The 21,801-nt window shown below is 55.1% G+C and overlaps 1 protein-coding gene across 3 annotated transcripts in view; it reads right to left on the reverse strand.

Moving 5' to 3' along the window:
• Positions 1 to 21,801, reverse strand: part of GDPD2 (glycerophosphodiester phosphodiesterase domain containing 2) — a 37,223-nt gene that overhangs the window by 13,817 nt on the left and 1,605 nt on the right. Inside the window, exons 1-3 of one of the 3 annotated variants that reach the window (XM_045031459.1) lie at positions 6,120 to 6,264; positions 2,447 to 2,613; positions 566 to 669 (exon numbers count right to left, since the gene is read on the reverse strand). In XM_045031459.1, coding sequence (XP_044887394.1) covers positions 566 to 669; positions 2,447 to 2,563 — 221 coding nt within the window. In that variant the 5' untranslated portion in view covers positions 2,564 to 2,613; positions 6,120 to 6,264. Of the gene's footprint in view, positions 1 to 565; positions 670 to 2,446; positions 2,614 to 6,119; positions 6,265 to 21,801 lie in introns of those variants that run through there. The other 2 variants (XM_045031456.1, XM_045031458.1) reach the window with 2 other exon arrangements.

Consider the following 21,801-nt stretch of genomic DNA (forward strand, 5'->3'; position numbering starts at 1 on the left):
CAGGCGCTGGGTGGGGAGGTGCTGGACACTGGGGGTGGGGAAGGGAGGTGCCAGGCGCTGGGTGGGGAGGCAGACACGCCGGGGGTGGGGAAGGGAGGTGCCAGGCGCTGGGTGGGGAGGTGCCATGCGCTGGGTGGGGAGGCAGACGGTGGACGGGTGGGATGGGAGGTGCCAGGCGCTGGATGGGGAGGTGCTGGACACTGGGGGTGGGGAAGGGAGGTGCCAGGCGCTGGGTGGGGAGGCAGACAGTGGGGGGGTGGGGAAGGGAGGTGCCAGGCGCTGGGTGGGGAGGTGCCATGCGCTGGGTGGGGAGGCAGACGGTGGACGGGTGGGGATGGGAGGTGCCAGGCGCTGGGTGGGGAGGTGCTGGACACTGGGGGTGGGGAAGGGAGGTGCCATGCGCTGGGTGGGGAGGCAGACGGTGAGGGGGTGGGGAAGGGAGGCGTGGAAGGGAGGAGCCAGGCGCTGGGTGGGGAGGCAGACGGTGGAGGGGTGGGGAAGGGAGGCGCCAGGCGCTGGGGGAGGGAGAGGCGCCAGGCGCTGGGGGGCAGGGAGGGGTACTCACTCATTGAAGTTGTGGAAGTCATTGAGGAGGATGAGGGCATGGTAGAGCCATACGAGTGCGAAGAGGCAGACGCAGAAGAGGAAGAAGAACCAGCTACAGTCGCACTGAAAACCAAAGAGGCCACGTAAGAGACTGCAGGGCTCCTACCAGCCAAGCCCTGGCCCCTCCAGCACAGCTATCGGCCACCCGGGCATGCAGAGCGTCCGCAAGGAAGCCCCGGGCAGCCTGGTCCCAAGCCTGTCTGCCAGGGTGTCAGCTGTCGCGTGCCAGAGGCCATCACAGCTGCTTCCCTGGCTCTGTGCTCTGCCCTCGCCTGCTCCCACGCACAGCGGGAAGAGGCACCAGGACCTCCCGCAAGCCCGGAAAGAGGGTGGTGATCACCACCCGGGGGATGCCATGCTTTACCCACCTCGGGGACAGGCCGGAGCAGGACAGGCCGGAGCCACGGCCCCGAATGGGGCAGGCACAGACACAGGAGTCGCATAAGAACCAGTGGGGGTTCAAACAACTTAGGGTTGGAATAGTCCTTACAGCAAGGGCCAGGACTCCTGGGTTCTATTCTCAGCCCCTCCCCGACCCGCTGTGTGACTGTGGGCCAGTCATTCCCCTCCCCACGGCCTCAGCGCCCTGTGCAATGGAAGAGGGGCCGGGGCTCAAGTAAGTTTTTTACATTCATAACTGATGCCCCTGGCCTCCCCAGGGCTCGCCGCTCAGAACTGGCCCGGCACAAATGAAGCCCTGCCTGTGCGGCTGCCAGGTACGTTACACCCTGGGTGGAAGCACAGAGCCTCCGGTGCTGTTACTAGGTACATGTGGGCGTGCTGGCAGCCCGGGTGCCCTAGCGTAAGCAGGGACCGACCCAGAGACGGTGTCCTCTGGGCTCAGGCCAGCCCCACGTGCCCCACGCCCAGGGAGCTGCTGCTGCCGCCAAGCAGGGCACGTTTCTAGTCAGGGTTTGCTCTCAAATTCCTAACAAGATGGGACAAGCTGCTACTCAGCCCCACCCATGGGAGCTAGAGGCCTCAGAGGCTCCCAGGCCCCCCCCGAGCCTGCAGAGCCCCTGGGATCCCCCAACAGCCCCAGCCCCCCTGCACTGCAGAGCCCCTGGGATCCCCCAACAGCCCCTGCACTGCAAAGCCCCTGGGATCCCCCAGCCCCCCAGCACTGCAGAGCCCCTGGGATCCCCCAGCCCCCCTGCACTGCAGAGCCCCTGGGATCCCCCAACAGCCCCAGCCCCCCTGCACTGCAGAGCCCCTGGGATCCCCCAACAGCCCCTGCACTGCAGAGCCCCTGGGATCTCCCCCTCAGCACTGCAGAGCCCCTGGGATCCCCCAGCCCCCCAGCACTGCAGAGCCCCTGGGATCCCCCAGCCCCCCAGCACTGCAGAGCCTTGGGGACCCTGGCACACGCAGGAGGCTGTGGGCTGTCTGCAGTGCAGGGTGGGTGCAGGAGCCCAGCAGGGCTGGCAGCAAGTCTGACATCACCCCTGCTCCCAGGAAAGGCAGCCATGCTGGAGGAGCCTTGACCCCTGCCCCCGGCCCAGTGTCTGGCAATGCTCCCAGCCCTGGCAGGGCTCGGTGCCTCGAGCAGAGGGGGATGTCTGATCGCCCCCCTTGGGGCCGTGCACCCGCTGCCCTGCGCCCCACGGAGAGCTGCCCGCGGGCGTGAGGACAGGTGCGCTGGCTGCCCAGCGTCCACAGCCTGGGCCACGAGAGCCTGCCCAGCCCCCCCCCCCACCTGCCGCACTGCAGGGGCCAGGGAGATGCAGGGGACTCCAACCCCCTCACCCCCCCACGAGCAGGAGGCGGAGGCTCTCCCCGTGCGGCACGGCGGGAGGGGCAGGCCAAGGGCCCCACCTCAGCTCTGCTCCCACCCGCTCACCTTGGTGGTTCTCAGGCCTTTCCTCTTGTTCTTGGCCCAGCGGCAGCTGTACAGGCCGAGCAGGCAGGTGGCACAGCCGTGGCAGCAGCCAGGGCAGCAGCCGGGGCTCTTCGCCATGCAGCAGGTCTGTGTCCCCTGCACTGCACTGCCCTGGGGGGTCAGGACTCCTGCATGGGAAGAGAGCACATGGGAGGGTGGGACCGGGCAGCCTGGCGTTTGGGGGCCTGCATGGCCCCAGTGGCTGGGCATCGCTGGGGGGCTCAGCCAGCCAGTTGCCCCAGGTGCATGGCACAGACGCAGAGGACAGGCGCCAGGCCAAAAGGCAAACAGGAACGTACCCGTGCAGCCTAACCAGCTCAGCAGGCTGCCCCTCCCGCCCCCCACGCTCAGCAAGCCCAGGCACGCCCCAGCCAGCTGCACAGCATGGAGCCGTGCTCACCCCATGCCCGGGGGGAGCGGAGAGCTTTATGCGCCAGCCGCGGTAGGGAGGATCTCACGGGGAGTGAGAGGGAGGCCGGGCTGGGCCGGAAGCCCTCACCAGGTTTGTCCTGGGCAGCTGCTCCGTTTGGAGCACCCCTGCCTGGCCCAGGCTGGATCTTCCTGGGGATGACTGACCCCCCTCCCCCACCCCGCCCCCGCAGGGTCCTGTCTGCAGGGCCCCTGCCAGTGCTGCCTTGAGCTCAGTGCGCTCACAGGGCACAAATGCCCTGGCCTTCGGACACGCCAAGGCCCCTGCCATTCCCCTCAGCTCTCCCACAACAGCCATAGCTCCCTGCATGTCACAGGGGGGCGGGGGGGGCGCTCTGGCAGCAATCCCACATGCTCACCAACCCCCCCGCCCCGCCCAAAGGTGGACACTCACAGCGGCCCCAACGTCCCACTTCCCAGCCAGCGGCTGCCGTTCCCAGCTGCCCTGGCATCTCTGCCTTGGCAGTTCATTCCGTGCGAGTGAAGGGAGCTGGGATCCCCTCAACGCCTGCTCCTCCTTCCCCAGCTCTGCAGGGCACTGGGAGCCAGCTGGATATAGCCACGTGCCACCCAGCTGCCAGGCTGCCCCATGGGCTCGCCGGGCTCCCTGCGCCAGGAGGTGGGTGCTGCAGGCGCCTGGGCTCAGGGACAGCGGCAGGGAAGCTGTGGGGCTGTGCTGGGCCAAGCCCCTGCCGCCCACCCCTTTGTTAATGAAGGACAGGAAGGGGGTAGGGTGGCGAGGGAGCCTGGCGAGCAGCTGGAGCCGTAGGGAGGAGGATCCCCAGGGGCACAGCTCCCATGCAGCGCCATGCCCCAGGGCAGGGGGAAATCGCCCCATCCTGCACCAGGAGGATTGCTCTGGCCACGAGGCAGGGGAGGGGAGGTTGCTGGTGGAAGCGCACAGCCTGAGCCATAGGGCACGGTGCTGGTCTCAGGGTGGGAGGCCCTCCCCAGCCCATCAGCGCTGGCCGGTGTTTGCCATGGGAGCAGGGACCCTGCTGCACAGCTGGAGGAAGCAGTCAGGGAAATCCCAGCTGCTGGCTTGCTGCACAGAGCTAACCCACCTGCAGGACCTGTGCTCCGAGCATCTCCCCAGCCCTTCAGGCATTCCCGCCTGGCCCCTCACAGCCCCCTCTGCAGGGCTACCCCTGTGTGCAGGAAGGAAAGTGAGGCACGGAGGCTTCAAGTGATTCACCACTGGTCCCAGAGGGACTTGGGGCAGAGCTGGACTCCCATTCCTTCCCTCTCGAACCTCTAGACCCCAGCCAGAGCAGAGACTAGAACCCAGGAGTCCTGACCCCATCCCCTGCCCAAGTGAGACAGACCCACTGGCCTCCAGCACAGCCCCTGCCAGCAGGCTGCTCCAGGAGCAGGGGCTGAGGACACAGGCTGCTGCCACGTGCATTAGCCTAACAGGTACTCTGGCAGGTCAGGCTGGGAGGCTCAGGGCTGAGCAGAGAGCGACTGAGAGGGCTGGGGGCTCCCTACTCCTCACCCTGTCCCTGCTGCTGCTCTGCACCCCCAGCCAGGGCTCATTCAGCCAGCAGACACCCAGCGGCCAAGGGATCTTGTGCCAGGTAGCCACAGCCCCGAGCAGCCTCTGCCTCGGCCCGTCCCGGGTGCCCTCCGGCTGCTCAAGCCCCAGTTCTGCAGGCTGCTGCATAGCCCAGAGCCCTGAAACGCCCGGCTGCAGGCTGACGTCTCCAAGAGGCTGTCCCAAGAGGACACAACCAAGCAGACCCAGGGCTGGATGCTCAGGGCAAGGGGCAGGAGCAGGGGTGGGGTGCAGCCCATCCCAGGAGTGGGGCGCATGGCAGAGCAGTGGGGGGGGGGCGCTGCAGAGGCTGGCTGGGCCCTCGCTGAGGACTCTCTCCCGCCTTGTTAAATCCCAGCTGCTCTGGCTGGAGACCCCCCCCCCCCAGGCTCCATCCTGGGAGCAGCAGTGGGCTCCATGCAGCGATCTGGCCAGAGCCACGCTGCCATGGTCTTTGCTGCCTACGAGTACCAAGCGCTGCTTCACACCGGGGCATCCTCGACAGCACCAGCGGCTCGGCCCTTCCCCACAGGCCAAAGGGTAGTGAGCACAGCTGGCTGCAGGGACGCCAAGCCTGCCTAGCTGCCGTGTGCTCACTGGGGCAGTGCCCAACCCACCGACGCCAGGGAAAGGGGACCACACGAGCTACCACCCCTGCCCAGTGCCCCTGCTTGAGGGCTCGGCAGAGGCGCTGGGCAGCAGGGGAGCTAGGCCCTGGTGTCGGGAATGCTCCGAGGGTCGTTAGGCAAGGTGGCATTTCTCTGTCCTCTGCAGCCCAGGCAGCAGCAGGAAAACGCTCTCTGAGCCCCCGGCCCCTGATCTCCATGAAAGTGATCTCAGCGGTGCCCTCCACGCACTTCCCAGCACGGCCCGAAGGACGTGCGCCAGAGCGTGGCAGCGCACACAGGAGTCCCTGTTCTGGCACCACGGCTCAGGAGCACACAGTGCACTGCGGGGTTAGTCACAACCCAACGGGCCCCTCCTGGACGCCCCAGACCCAGCTGGGATGCGTCACCCCTGCTGTGCAGAGGCACCAGGATAAGAGCCCTGAATCCAAGCCCCAGCGGAGTCCCCTCAAGCCCCAGCAGCCAAGGGGCTGCCAGCACAGTCTCCGGCTTGGCAGCATCCTGCTGACAGATATGCTGGAGCTGGGGGGTCTCACCAGCGGAGCTGGCTGTACTGGGACATGGTCCACGCTGGCTGGCAGGGATCTGGACTGGGGCCACATGCGGGTGGAGGGTGTGAAGCTCCCCAGCGCCTGGCTCCTGTGAGTAGCCCCAGGCTGCCACACTCCCTGGAGAAGATGCCAGGGGCCAGGCTGGATACCTGTGCAGTCTGCTGCTCAGAGCCCCCCAGGAAGCCATTACTGCTCCTGTCACCCCTCGTTTGGGCTGGGGCTGATGCCAGGCACTGCCCACAGGTCCCCACCCACCCGTGCCTTGAGCTCCCTGCCCGGCTGGCACAGCACAGCTCTGGCACTCAGCCAGTGCCCTGCTGTCACCTGCCCACACTGAGGGAAGGTGGCACTTGCCTGCCCCAAATCCACGCCCCAGCCCCAGTCCTGGTCCTCCCCTCTCCCTGGGAACCTACCCCCACCACAGGGGCAGCCCCTTCCCCCCTCCCCCCCCCCAGCAGGACGGTGCTCCCTCCCCTCTCGGCATGGGGCAATACCTGCTCTGGCCTTCTCTCTCCCTGCTGGAGGTGGGGCCCGCTGGGGCTCAGGTCTGTCCCTCGTTCTCCCCGCTCCGGAGCCCTGGGATCCCTGCCTCCTCTCGCCTGCACCAAGGTGTGCAGCTCTCCCAGGCAGTGCCACCTCCAGGGCTGCTCCCAGCTGACTCACAGGCGGGGCAAGCAGCCAGGCAGCCTGGGGGAGGAGGGGGAGGGGAAGCAGCGGTGCAGTTAGGACTCAAGGTTGAGGGGGCAGCAGGGCTGGCAGGACGCCTTTGTCCCATCCCCGGGCCTGTCACTCACTCCCAGGGCTGCCGGCCAAGGGGCCCCAGGGGGAGCGGGACAAGCCCCAGCACTCAGGAGTTTGCAGGCAGCCCACGCTCCCGCCAGATTAAACGCCAGGGAGGGCCGGGGGAGGCGGCAGAGGCAGGCTCAGACTCATGGCTCTAGGCTGAGCCCCCTTCAGGAAACAGGGGCACCAGCTGGGGCTGCACTAGGCTCTTTACTTGCATCCCTCCGGCTCAGTTCTGTGGAGGGGCAGGGGAGGGCAGCGGGGGGACCAGTGCAGAGGCCAAGGCAACCCAGAAACGGCCCCTTCTGTCTGCGCTAACGCTGCCGTTCCATGGAGGGGCCTTGGCCAAGACTCAGTTTCTGTACCTCCTGTCTCCCCACTCTCTGGGACTGCCTCCCACCCAGGTGGGATCCGCGGACGTGGCCATGCAGGGAGCCCGTGGCTCATGCTGGTCCCTGCTGCTGTCCTTGGAGACAAGTGCTGAGCATAGGCACTCCGGTGCTGCTGGCTCTCGAGGCTCACACCAACAGCTGGTGCTTTTCGAAGAGCACCAGCCCCTGGGGTCATGTGACTGCAGAAGAACACACCTTGGGTTTGTAAAAATCGTTTCTAGCTCTTATGAAAAGAGGAGGAGAAGAGATTGAAATTGGGCCCCGTGTGCCGCCTAAAGGCTCAGAAACCCGGAGGCAAAGAAAGAACCCAGCCGGATTCCCTGCAGCTCTGCCCCCAACCCCCCACCGTACAGAGTGAATGTGAACGGCTTCCCTCTGCTCTGGGGCTTTCACAGCCACTTTGTGCAGATGTGAACGGCTGGGAGAGCCAGGCCAGTCCAGGCTTTTGGGGAGGAACTAGTAGAAGGAGGGAAGGGAGTTCACTCATTAACTACAGACTGTTACTGGCCTTGCCAGGCAATGCATTGAACAACTGATGTCTCCTGAGGCCGCTGAGCAGCGACTGTTACCACAGCCCCCCTGCAGCCTTGAGCAATCCCGGCAGCAGGCGCAGCTGTATTTACCAGACAGGTCAGGAGTGGATCTCCTAGGGCAGCTCGGCTGTAGGGCTACCTGCACTAGCAGCCCCAGGGAAGCAGCCTGTCCCCGTTGCATGGTGACAGGACGTCACCTGTTTACACACACTGGGTTTTCATGCTGTGAATCCAGCTCCCAGGCCTGCACTGCTCTCTCCCGCCATTGCCAGTCACACTGTCCCTGTCTGCATGGACGCAGGCTCACCCCCATGCCCCTAGTGCACCCGGAGACCAGAGCTCACAAAACCGGTTCACTAGCATCCATCTGATGAGAAGTATCAGGGGGTAGCCGGGTTAGTCTGTATCCTCAAAAACAACGAGGAGTCCGGTGGCACCTCAAAGACTAACAGATTTATTTGGGCATAAGCTTTCGTGGGTAAAGAACCCACTTGTACAGCTGCATGGAGTGCAAAGTACAGCTGCAGGCATTGTTATACCCGCACATGCAGAGACGGGAGTCGTATCCGTATAATAATGCCTGCATCTGTACACGTGGCTTTTTTACCCACGAAAGCTTATGCCCAAATAAATCTGTTCGTCTTTGCGGTGCCACCGGACTCCTCGTTGTTCATCTGAAGAGAGCGAAGCAGCATCCCCAGATAGCCAACGCCTGGCGCTGGGTGGTGCTGCCTGGGGTGTGCAGCCAGGGGTCCCGCCTACCCACCCAGAGCTACCCCCGCGGTTACAAAGGGAAGAGGCTCCAGCCCCGCCTTCAGGGCGAACAAGGCTTGCTGCGGGGACCTGCTGAGCTGCAGTGACGCACTCCAGCCACGAGAGGGTGCGCGCCCAGCCCCCTTCAGCTCTATGGCTCTTTCCGGCTATAGGGACTGCTCTGGGGTTACTCTGCCCACGCCCCTTTTACTCTATGGTTCCTCGCATGAGGGCCCCTCCTGGGGCGCCAGAGCAACTGCCTGGCCATAAAGCTCGGGCGGTTCAGGCGCCTGGGGCTCGGTCACCCCGGGGAAGGCCGTTCTAGCGGGTCAGCCGGCTCCTCACGGCCAGCCTGGAGGAGCGGCGGGAGATGGGGACCATTTTTACTAGGGGCAGCCTCACAGCCACGCGCAGAGCCGCCTGGGACTGGCAGCCATCTTGAGTGAGGGCAACCTGTAGCCTCGGAGGGCGGCAGCGGCCATTTCGAATAAGGGCAAAGTGAGGACGGCGGCGGAACCGGGAGCCGGTGAGACGGAAAACCTCGCCGAGCCAGTATCGCGATAGTCACGATTCACAACGGCCCACGGCCTGAGAACCGGGCTTCCCTCCGGCGCCTGAGCGGAGCCGCCAGCAGGCCCAAGCTGCCCTGCCCGCCCCGCGCTCCCTTTCCCACTCCCTCGCGCGCCCCCTCTCCCCTGGCCATGGCTCCTCCCCACTCCCTCGCGCGCCCTCTCCCCCGGCCCTGGCTCCGCCCCTCTCCCCGGCCAGGCCCCGCCCCCCGCTGCCCGCGCTGCCTCTCCCCGGCCAGGCCCCGCCCCCCGCTGCCGCGCGCCTTCTCTCCCCTCCCTCGCGCGCCCTCTGCTGCCGCGCGCCCCCTCTCCCCTGGCCATGGCTCCTCCCACTCCCTCGCGCCCCCTCTCCCCCGTCAGGGCTCCGCCCCTCGCCACGGCCCCGCTCCCTGGTGCCGCGCGGCCCCTCTCCCCGGCCACGGCTCCTCCACACTCCCTCGCGCCCCCTCTCCCCCGTCAGGGCTCCGCCCCCCTCCCTGGCCAGGCCCCGCCCCCCGCTGCCCGCGCCGCCTCTCCCCGGCCAGGTAGCCGCGGACGCTGCCGCTCGGGCGGGCTGAGGGGGGCAGCGCGGTGATCCCGGCCGGGACAGACCCGGAGCCGGGCGCGCGGGGCTCAGCGCTGCGCGGGGGGGCAGGACGCGCTCCCAGACCCCGCAGTGCCCCGCGCGGGGACGCTCAGTCTGTGCCGCTCCCGCTGCCCGCGTGAGATGGACGCGGGGCGGGAGACAGCCCGGGGGCGCTGGGCCGGGTGAGGGGCATCTGTGACACGGCTCCGCCCGCTGCCAGCCGCCCTTTGAGCTTGCCAGGCCGGGTGTTCGCCCGCTCCCCCCTGTGCGGTTTGGTTACCCGCGTGCCGCGCCGGCTTGCTCCCACCTGGGGAGACAGCCCGCCCGCCCCGCGGCCGGGACAGCCATCACCCGCCTCACCCCCCGGCATGGCTGCGCCCTGCCTCGCCCTGTGCTCTCAAGCTCCTCGCAACATAGCCTATCGGGGTGGAAGGGACCCCAGGAGGTATCTGGGCCAACCCCAACTAAATCATCCCAGCCAGGGCTTCGTCAAGCCTGACCTTAAACACCTCTAAGGAAGGAGATTCCACCACCTCCCTAGGGAACCCATTCCAGGGCTTCACCACCCTCCTAGTGAAAACATTTTTCCTAATAGCCAACCTAACCCTCCCCCACTGCAACTTGAGACCATTGCTCCATGTTCTGTCATCTGCCACCACTGAGAACAGTCTAGATCCATCCTCTTTGAAACCCTCTTTCAGGTAGTTGAAAGCAGCCATCAAATCCCCCCTCATTCTTCTCTTCTGCAGACTAAACAATCCCAGTTCCCTCAGCCTCTTCTCAAGTCATGTGCTCCAGCCCCCTAATCATTTTGTTGCCCTCTGCTGGACTCTCTCCAATTTTTCCACATCCTTCTTGTAGTGTGTGGCCCAAAACTGGACACAGTACTCCAGATGAGGCCTCACCAATGTCCCTCAATCTGCTGACAATGACCCTACTTATACAGCCCAAAATGCCATTAGTCTTCTTGGCAACAAGGGCACACTGTCAACTCATAGCCAGCTTCTTGTCCACTGTAACCCCCCTAGGTCCTTTTCTGCAGAACTGCTGCCTAGCCATTTAGTCCCTAGTCTGTAGGAGTGAATGGGATTCTTCTGTCTTAAGTGCAGACTCTGCACTTGTCCCTGTTGAACCTCATCAGATCTCTTTTGGCCTAATCTAAGTTTGTCTAGATCCCTCTGTATCCTATCCCTACCCTCCAGCATATTTACCACTCCTCCAGTTTAGTGTCATATGCAAACTTGCTGATGGTGCAGTCCACACCCTCCTCCAGATCAGTGGTCCTCAACCTTTTCTGGGTGGCAGGCACTGGATGAAGAGTCACCAAGGACTGTGGCCGGCAGACAAGCATCTGCCAAAATGCCACTGAGAAGCGGCAATATCAAGAGGCGTCGCTGCTGAAATGCCACCGAAAATCAGTAGCATTTTGGCGGCGATGCCTCTTTTTGGTGGCATTTTGGCAGCTGCTGGTCCGCTGGCCAGTACTCGGGTGCACATAGATGCCCTGGCAGGCACCATGGCACCCCAGGCACCGTGTTGGGGACCCCTGCTCCAGATCATTAACAAAGATACTGAACAAAGCCTGCCCCAGGACCAACTCTGGGGGCACTCCGCTTGATACCAGCTGCCAACTAGACATGGAGCCATTGATCACTACCCATTGAGCCCAACAATCTAGCCAGCTTTCTATCTGCCTTATAGTCCATACTACTTTAATTTGCCAGCAAGAATACTGTGGGAGACCGTATCAAAAGCTTTGCTAAAGTCAAGGAACACCACATCCACTGCTTTCCCCCATCCACAGACCCAGTTATCTCATCATAGAAGGCAATTAGGTTAGTCAGGCATGACTTGCCCTTGGTGAATCTATGCTGACTGTTCCTGATCACTTTCCTCTCCTCTAAGTGCTTCAGAATTGATTCCTTGAGGACCTGCTCCATGATTTTTCCCAGGGACTGAGGTGAGGCTGACTGGCCTGTAGTTCCCTGAATCATCCTCCTTCCCTTTTTTTTTTTTTTTTTTTAAAAAAAAGATGGGGACTACATTAGCCTTTTTCCAGTCATCTGGGACCTCCCCTGATTGCCATGAGTTTTCAAAGATAATGGCTCTGCAATCACATCCTCCAACTCCTTGGGCATCCGGCCCCATGCAAAAGGTACCTAATTCAAATCAGTAAACTTAGGAATTAAAAAAAAAAAAAGTCACAGGTTTTTTGACAAATCTGAAACTTCAGGGTATGTTTGCAAAAACTTTGTAGTAAGGGCAAGTCATCTGTCCTGCTGAATACAACATTAAATATGGAATGCATGATGCAGCTCTTCTGTGTTTTACATTTTCTTAATCAGTATTTCTAAGCTGATTTTATATTTTAAAATGTACTCTTAAGCCTTTATAAAGTAATCATTCCAGATTATTACACATTTAACTCACTGAAACAAAGACATTTTAAATTAGTCAGAGGTTTAGTGTGTTCATAACAATTCATTGCTTTTAGAAAAAGGGAACACCAGTTTATTTTGTGTGATTCCATAACAATAGACGTGTTTATGAAATTTCACCAAAGTTTAAAGAATGTTTCCAAATATTTTAGGCATAACAAAGGATTTTGTATCTTACTATGGTACTGATTTTGCTGGAGGGTTCTCTTAAAACTATTTCAAATAGTCAGAAGTAAAGAAAGCTGGACAAATGAGTTTCTCTATCTGGAAGGAAAGGGGTGTGTTCCCTTTACAGGGTCTCTTCAACAGGGGGTGAAGGGAGAAAGGGATGGACAGGAAGACTTTGGAAGCAAGTTTTTTGTACTTAGTAATTAATTAAAATGGGCATTTTAGATAAGGGTGGTCTTTTGAAGGATTTATTTAAACTGTATGTTTGAAGATCCAAGCATTTAATACTCAGATTGTGCATCGGGGGGGGGAGGGGGGAATCGATGCAAGGATATTTGAGATGTGATTGTAGAATCTTCAGCAACACACTAATGAAATATTTTTAAAGCACATTTTAAACTAATGTCCTGTAGACTAACATGTTCTGAGTAAATATTACAGTATGCACAACTCTGTCAGTAAATTCAGGCCCTGTCTACACTGGCAAGTTTCTGCGCAGTAAAGCAGCTTTCTGCGCTGTAACTCCCGAGGTGCACACTGCCAAGCCACTTAGCGCGCAGAAACTGCGCAGTTGTAGTGCTTTAAAAAACCACCCTGACGAGAGGTGTACAGCAGTGCCAAGGTAGACACTGTGATCAATTACAGTACAATGCCTGTTCCCACCTCTCTGGTCATCAGTTTGAACTCTACTGCCCTGCCCTCAGGTAACCAACCATCAGCTCCACCCCACAAATTCCTTTGGAATTTTGAAAGTCCCCTTCCTGTTTGCTTAGTGTTGCATGCAGTGGACTCAGTGCATCTTTCCAGGTGACCGTGCCTGCTCCATGCACCGGGTGATCCCCAGCTTGGAGCAGTGCTGAACTGCTGGACCTCATCAGCATTTGGGGAGAGGAGGCTGTCCAGTCCCAGCTGCGCTCCAGCCATAGGAATTATGATACTGACAGACACATTTCACAATGAATGACAGAAAGGGGCCAAGGCCAGGACACATTGCAGTGCAGGGTCAAAGTGAAGGAGCAGGAGGCAAAACTGCCACTCTGGTGCTGCACCCACGAGCTGCTAGTTCTACAGAGAGCTAGATGTGATTCTCGGCAGTGACCTTACCTGCACTGTGAAGGCCACTGTGAATACTTCGGTGACTCACGTGTCAGTCGAGAGTGGACCGAGCCAGGAGGAGGAAATCTTGGATGAGGATGTGGAGGGGGGGGACCCAGAGGCAGAGGATGACTCGGAGGCCAGAGATGCAGGCAGCCAGGAGCTCTTCTCTACCCCGGAGGAGCCTCGCCAGTCACAGCAGTCAGATGTTGGTGAAGCACAAACTGGAGAGGAGGCCCCTGGTAAGTAGATCTGATTCTGGGAATTGCTAAAGTGAGTTGCTGGGGGCAGGAGGGTTGCAGAAAGCAGGCTTATCTCCCACCCCATGCCTAGTCTGAGTGGTGGACCAGGCTGTTGATTGACTCCCTCACTTCAGAGAAGTCTCCCTCAGATCTTCATGAGTGTTTCCTGGAAATACTGGGTAATCTGCTGCCGCAGGTTCTTCAACAGAGCTGCTTTGTTTCTTGCCCCTTTAATGGTAGCTTTCCCATGCCACTGTGCCGCCATGGGGTGGGGGGAAAAAGAGACACCATTGCTGCAGAGGTGAGCTGCACAGGGGCCAGAGTGGAAGCCGCAGTCTTGGAGAAAACCCTCCCTTGATTCCCTGCTCACCCTCAGCAGCGAGATAGCTTCCATAATGGTCACATCCTGTGGAAAGTGTGGGGACAGGAATGATTACCAGGCCCCCCCTACAGTGCTGGCTTTCCCCAGGAGCCATGTGCCCAGTGTACAGCAGGGTCCAGGAACACTGATCTCACCTGCCCCTATGGCTACTCACCATTTTGGGGGTCTTGTGGCTCATGTGTGCTTGCCTGGGGTCAGCCAGTTAGTGACAGGTGAGAGAGTATTGGCGGTGTTTTAAATCACCGAATCAGTGTTTGTGTTGCTAACAAACAATACTGCTTCTGTAAAATGTTACGTTTAAACTTCAGAGATGATCTTGTGAGCCCAGCCTCCCTCTTTGTTATCGGCGACTGAACGGCTGTGCAGAATTAGAAAGCGGCCAAGAAGAACTAAGGAGGACTGTGTGTGATATGATGCACGACACCACTGAGAAACAGAACTGAAGGATGGTGGGACAGCGAGAAGAGGGACCAAAAGGAGAATGCGGCGCGCCAGAATGAAGCCATGGAGCAGCTCTTAAAGGTTATGGAGCGCCAACCAGACATGCTCCAGGCAATACTAGCTCTTCAAACCGAGCGGCTCTGCACCCACCCTCTCCTGCAGCCCTGGTCACAAAACTCTTTCCCATGAGCCCCCTTCCCCCTCCCCCCCCCAGACACTGCCACCACACTCTTAACCTCCTGGCTCCAGTCTATACCCGCGGCATTCCACTCCTCCCCCCTCACAGTCCAGCACTGCAGACTCCTGCTACCCACTGCACTCAACACCCGTCCCTCTGCAGTTTGGCCCTGCTGAAGTACAGCACCTACTGCAACGTACTCCAAAGGAGAAGGTTGGATATGATCCCTGGACATACACAAATCTTTAGCTGTCCCAGGACCCCTCCTCCTCCTGGGACCTTCTGTTCCCCCATCCCCCTCACTGCTGCTGGGTTTTTTGTTTTTTTTGTTTGGAGGAGAGAGTCAGTTGTTTTTTTAATAAAAGAATTTTGTTGGTTTGAAAGCAGTCTTTATTCTATTAATTAAAAGCAAAAAGAACTGCAAAGCAACATACAATTATGTTAACCCACATATTGCATCATGTGCACCAATCACCTCCTAGCATTACAAGCACTGCACTCCCGAGCAGATCAACAAATATCAGTGGCTTTCAGCTTCAAAATTGCTGCCTCAAGGCATCCCTGATCCTTATGGCCCTGCACTGCACCCCTCTAATAGCCCTGGTCTCTGGCTGTTCGAACTTAGCCTCCAGGCACTGAGCCTCTGTGGTCCAACCCTGAGTGAAGCTTTCACCCTTCCCTTCATAAATATTATGGAGTGTATGGCATGCAGCTATAAGCATAGAAATATTGTCATTGGCCAGATCCAGCTTCCCATAGAGGCAGCGCCAGCAGGCTTTTAAATGGCCAAAAGCACACTCAGTCATCCTGCACTTGCTCAGCCTGTTAAACCGCTCCTTGCTGCGGTCAAGTTGCCTCGTGCATCGCTTCATAAGCCACAGCATTAAGGGGTAGGTGGGGTCTCCCAGGATCACAATGGGCATTTTGACTTCCCCTATGATGATCTTCTGGACCAAGAAGAAAGTCCCTGCTTGCAGCTTCCTGAACAGGCCATTGTTCCAAAATGTGTGTGCATCATGCACCTTTTTGGACCAGCCTGCGTTAATGTCTGTGAAATGTCCATTGTGATCCACAAGTGCCTGGACAACCATTGAGAAATACCCCTTCTGATTAATGTACTCAGTGCCTAGGTGGTGTGGTGCCAGAATTGGAATATGCATGCCATCCATTGCCTCTCCGCAGTTAGGGAAGCCCATTTGTGCAAAGTCTTCTGGAGCAGGATGCGATTAATGGCCCTGCACACTTCTGTCAACATGAGTCCAATGGTTGACTTTCTCACTTCCAACTGGTTAGCGACCAATCAGTAGCAGTCTGGAGTAGCCAGCTTCCACAGTGCAATCACCACATGCTTCTCCAACAGCAGGGCAGTTCTCATTCTTGTGTCCTTGCGCTGCAGTTTTCCCTCATCCGAAAGTTCTGCAGCCACTGCTCATCATCCCAGACATGCATGACATTGTGATCCCACCACTCAGTGCTTGTTTCCCCAAGTCCAACAGTGGTGTTCCACTGTGGTCAGCACCTCCGTGAATGACACAGGCAAGCTTGTGTCATAGTTACTACCCATGGCGAGATCAATGTCACACTCCTCTTGCCTTTGTAGTTTAAGGAATAACTCCACTGCCACTCATGACATGTTGGTCAGGACGAACAGCATATTGGTCAACAGTTCAGGATCCATTCCTGCAGCCTGAAGAGGCAGGGTGTGCAGTACACAAACTGTTGAAAGATGGCACCAAATGTCGATGGAAGCACAGGGATTGCTGGGATGCGAAGCAATGCATCACAGGTTATTGGGACAGGACCTAGGATGCCCTGTGACCCCCTCCACCTTCCCACAACTCTTAGCAGCAGAAGAGGAAGAGATGCTCTGTGGGATAGCTGCCCAGAATGCACCACTCCGAATACTGCTGCAAGTGTGAATATGTTATTGCACAGGTAGCTGACAGTGTGAACACACAACAGCGGTTTCCCTTCAGCGCTCTGAGTGGCACTAACTGCAAGCGCTGTAACTCTGCCAGTGTAGATATGCCCCAAGTTGCAGTTCACACATACTCATTACAGACTTTAAAGTTTGCCAGTTAAATGCCCAAAGATTTTGCCTGCACTGGGGATGCTCCAGCCTGAGGCTGAGTAGGACTTTCCCTGTAATTGCAGCTCTGAGCTGCTTCAGGTTGTGCTGGGGTCTGAGACCTGAACTGAGAGCAGGGAGCGTCTCTCCTAAGCACTAAATGCCCCCTTGCTGGGCCCAGGTGACATGGAGGAGGCAGCTGCTTGATTCAAATGGAGAGGGGAGGAAGCTGGATTGCAAGGGGAATAGGAAATAGATTAGGACAAATAGCTGGTGGGGGAAGACACTGGACTGAGGGCTGGTGGGAAGGTAGGGAGGGAATGACTGGGAGTTGGGATGGGGGTGATACTGGGTGGACAAAGAGCTTGGAAGGGGAAGTGTGGGGAGACTGGGTGGAAGACTGACTGGCAGGGAAGGAAACTGGTACTGAGACCCAGTTGGATGGGTGGGAGGGGAGATCTGATGAGAAGCCTGCGGGAACTGGGACGGGCTGTGCAGAGACTGGGACAAGGCGCTGGGGGTGGGGTTGGAAACTGAGCAGGGAGATGGGATGAGAAGCCTGTTGAGTGGAGACTGGGATTGTAGGTGAGGAGGTGGGTTAGGTGAGGAGCCAGGGTGGAGAAGTAGGACAAGGGCACATTGGAGAGAACAGGGCAGGAAGGTCACACTTTGGGGTGGAGGGAATGAGCAGAAGAGTTTTGCCCCCTAGAGCACACTGCCCTGGAGAGCTGGGAATGGAGGCCACGGCTTGAGTCTCACCATTCCTCTGCTGAGAGAAAATATCTGTGAAACCCACTCTCAGAATGAATCATCTCCCTCTAGTGCTGGTCCACTGAGGAGGACGGCCTACTACTGCTCTCAGTTACTCCATTAGTTCAAGTAGATCTAAAGATTGCAACCCTTACTGATGATCCATGTCAGTGTCTATATGATGCCATATGACTGAATAAACAGAGTTCTTTCAGTTTGTTTTTTGAAAGCCTAGGATATTACACATCAGAACAGCCAGACTGGGTCATACCAAAGATCCATCTAGCCCCATATCCTGTCTTCTGACAGTGGCCATACCAAATGATCCATCCCATGTCGCCCATTCACAGCTTCTGGCAAACAGAAGCTAGGGACACCATCCCTTTCCATCCTGCCTAATACCCATTGATGGACCTATCCTCCATTAACTTATCTAATTATTTTTTGAACCCTGTTAGTCTTGCCTTCACAACATCCTCTGGCAAAGAGTTCCACAGGTTGACTGTGTGTTGTGTGCAAAAAATACTTCCTTTTGTTTTAAACCTGCTGCCTATTAATTTAATTTGGTGACTCCTAGTTCTTGTGTTATGAGAAGGAGTAAATAACACTTCCTTAATTTACTTTCTCCACACCTGTCTTGATTTTATAGACCTCTTTCATACTCCTTTAGTCGTCTCTTTCCACACACTACTAAGACTGTAAAGTCAAACAACATTCACAAAATACCAGAATTAAGGCTTCCTGTGCACTTGTAGTTACAGACTATCATAATTCATGATCCCATGCTATGTTTCCACAGGTGCATACAGCTAGCTGAATGCCCCCTAGAGAATTGGACTGTGACAGAGGTAGGGATACAGAATTTCTATGGGATTCTGTGCAAGTCACTTAAATCCAAGCTTTCCACCTCTAAGTAATTAAAGACTGTAGCATAATGCGTATCCACAAGGAGGCTGAATTAAGGTTACATAGGAAATATTAACTGGGGCATTTCTTAACTTGAGTGTGCTTGATTTTGCAATCTTTCAATCCTTAACTTCGTATTTTCAAGTTTTCCATGGTTTAGTTTGATTAAAAGCAGCCATAACTAATGTCAAACAAAGTGTTTGTTTGTGAATTTATTTGTGTCACAGCAGTGCTTAGAGGCCCTAGCCCCCCCATTATGTAGGGTATGGTATATATCTGTACCAAAGAGATGGCCCCTGCCTCAGAGAGCTTATAGTCAAACTATAAGTCTAAGGATTTTATAGTTATTTGTGGATCTGACCTTCAGGGCTTCTTGTTCCCCTATGATGGTCATGAATTCAGGTCTGGAACAGGGCTCTGTAGAGGGTTATAAATTCAGAGTACATAAAGAGTGATATTCTGGCATCAGCTGCATGTGTGTGGGGGAGCTCGCAAGAGGCCAGAGTTTGGCCTGTAGTTTTAACTGGTTGTACTAATTTTTATGCTCTCAATTCAAGAGTTGAGGTATTTTGCATGCAGTTTAGTGGTTGACTGGAAAGGATGCATGATGGCCTACCATAATATCTCTGCAAGTAGTGTTCATGTGTAATGGTCATTAAGCTGTTACAACACTTCCTTTTGAAGTGTGTTCTTTAACTATCTGTTCTTTTCTTAAAGGAGATTCTTAGTCTTGAGACTCACAGCTGGACACCACTGAAATCCAGCCCTACTCAGGAAGCCCCACACTGTGCATGTTGCTGGCTTTCAGGGTAATTATTCAAATCCATCTCTGATGTAAGAAGGTCAATGACAGCATAGCAGAAATGCTATTTAGTTTGCTTTTGCCCTTATTTTAGGCACTAGCACAGCTGATCCTCAGGCACTAGGAATCAATAGCAATGCATTGCTGCTTTTGGAACGGCATGCAGCAGAGAGCATCTGTAGGGTTCTGTCCTTGTACAGTTGTATGTTAATTCCATTTAAACTATTTGTTTCAGCATGAATATCACCAAATGAATTTCAGGTCCCGCCATTCTGTACACGGGACTGATTTGTACATGTTAGACACATTCTGCTCTCATTTTCCAATGAAATCCATCGGAGTTGCTAACAATGACAGAGATGCAAGGTTTGACATAGTGTCTTTGCTTGTTCCTGTGGCTCTTTGTTCTGAAACTGGAGTTCTGTCTATACATAATATGTTACTTTAATGGGAGTAGAGAAAAGATCCGCTGGAATTTGTTCTGAGTGGGTTTGGACGTTTATATCGGTATATCACAATGGTGGCTGGAGTTGCTTAAATCCCATGGCCAGGGACAAGAAGTTATATTCAGACATGCTGGAGTGAGCCCCAGATTATATTACTCACCGAGAAATCAAGTCCTACTTCATCAACTTGGCTAGATCTTAAGCCAGTCAATTTACAACATAAATTTAACACATTTTTATGTTAACAGCAACAGCCTGCTATTTCATTCTGCCTCTTGTTGTTTCTATTACATATAGCCGCTTATAGGATTGGGCGTTTTTCTTGGAATATGGTCCGTTAATTTAAGCTCTCATGTGCCACACATTACTGAATTGGTTTAAGATGTGATTTGAAACTGGGAAAGACCAATATCTAGTTTTAAACAATCTGTATTGAAACTTTTAAATGACTGAGTCAAACTATGTTTATCGTCTCCCCCCCCATTATCAAAGGGACAGAAACTATTTTGATTTTATTGTAATATTTCAGCCCTAAAGCAAGAGAGACTTATTTAGAGAAAGGATTAGTGTTTGACAGTCATCCACATATTACTGCAGATACAAACATCTTGTATATCCTGATATCTTCATTTTTACACCTAGAGACAGTAACATGTTAAGTTTTGATTTAGAGGTTTTAAAATAGTTTCAGCTACTGTCATGAAGTCAGGACTCATGCTATTTAATGAGAATGATCTTATATGTATATGTGACCTTTCATAGCTTAAATGGGTTTATAAGCACTGAAGTCAGTGGGAGATTTTCCTGAAGAGAGTGCTGGGAGGAGAAGGAGGGAACAGAGTGACTTGACTTGAATGCAGAGGGGAGAGGAACAGGAGTCAGAAGGACAGAAGATGGAGGGAGGAAGAAGTGAGTGGAGAAGGGCAGGAGCAGAGGGCAGGAGTTAGGGGACAGAGTCTGTAGCTTCCCTACAGAACCTGGAACTGAACCCAGGAGTCCCAAGTCTCCTCATTCCTCAAATGTCAGCAAACAGCTGAGAAATCCACTGGCAAAGTCTGCATCTCATTCCCCTGTATTGGCAGGTCCATGTGGATAACAGCCTTCTATTGCTACCAGTTACATAGTTAGTTCTGATGGCAGAGGCCTGTGCTGTGAATCTAAAGATCTGAACCTTGATGATCTGCATGGAGAACGTCAATACTGCACGGCAATTTTTTTTTTTAATTTGAGTTAAAATATATTAAACGAACATTGAGGTCACAAAGCTAGCCACTCAAAAGTTAGGAAATGCCAAAATTAAGGCTGCCCATGCGACTCTAATTGAGCCCACTTGTGCATATGCATTATGTTACAGTCCTTAATTACATGGTCACATGCTATTTTCCACAGGAACTGGCCTCATTCAGTGCTCAGGCTGGACCTGCCCTGGGAATGAATCAGGGCTGTGTAGTGAAGGAGGCTGTTGTCTGCAGGACCCTGCCTCATTTGTGGCAGAAGTTGGAAGGTGTGTAAGTGAATGGTGTTGAGGACAATAGGAAGAAAAAGAGATAGTTCTCATGGTTAAGGCAGTTGAATGCTGCCCTAGAAAACTGGATTCTATTCCTGCCTCTGCCACAGTGTTTCTATGTGATGTTGGGCAAGTCACTTAGTGATAACTCATGCTGTTTGGTTTAACTGTGTGCCTCATTATCTGGGTGTCCAGCATGAGATACCAGGGGTCTGATTGTCAGCATAGCTGTGAGTGCTCAGCAATAACTGGGGTCAATGGACGCTGAGCTTTGAACAAAAAAACCAAACAAACCAAACAAAAACCACCAACCCCCAAAAAAACACTCAGGCCCTTTGGCTTTTGAAGGAGGCACCCAAAATTAGTTCATACTTTTTAAACACTGTCTTTAATCCATGCCTCAGTTCCCTGCATGTAAATTGGGATAACGACTCATCTCACAGGGTAGTGTGAAGATAGTTTCTTAGTTCATCACAGACACTGAATTTATGCTGAAAGCACACAAGGAATTACTAAATAACTATCTATGCTGTACACTAAGTGAGGCAGTAGGTCTGTGGAAGACAGTCTTTAATTACATGTTCATATTCTATCATAATGCACATGTATGAGGGAGCCACCATTTTATTCTTAAGAGTATTTGCAGTGTGCAGAACAGCCCTGCAGTAAAGCCCTATGCTTGACTCTGGAAAGGAGACACACCGAGCTCAAATCTTTCCTGCAGGAAGCACATGCCTGAGTTCACTGGTGAGTTCTAAAGGATCACAATGATTGTTTTCCTTTAGAGGATGATTTGTTGTGTGAAGAATTTATGGACTAATTTCAAAGTGTTGATTATTTGCCATTTCCTAATTGACTTATTAGCAATTAACTGTTCAAAATGAAGAGATTTGAAACAAGCATATTAAAAAGCAGGTTTCATATGGCAAGAGATGCTGGCAAGATACATTATGGAACTATAATTCACTTTGATTTAGAAGAGTACATAGTTCTCTTTGGGCTTGCCTACATGGGAAAAACTGACTGGCATAGCTATAGCAGAATAATTGTTATTAGGTTATTCCACTCTAGCTGTGCCAGGTTATTCCACTCTAGCTGTGCCAGTCAATTTCCTCATGTAGACAAGCCCTAAGTAAGGCTAATTAGCCCAGCAAGAGG

This window comes from Mauremys mutica, chromosome 9, assembly GCF_020497125.1.
Source record: "Mauremys mutica isolate MM-2020 ecotype Southern chromosome 9, ASM2049712v1, whole genome shotgun sequence".
Classification (NCBI taxonomy): domain Eukaryota; kingdom Metazoa; phylum Chordata; order Testudines; family Geoemydidae; genus Mauremys; species Mauremys mutica.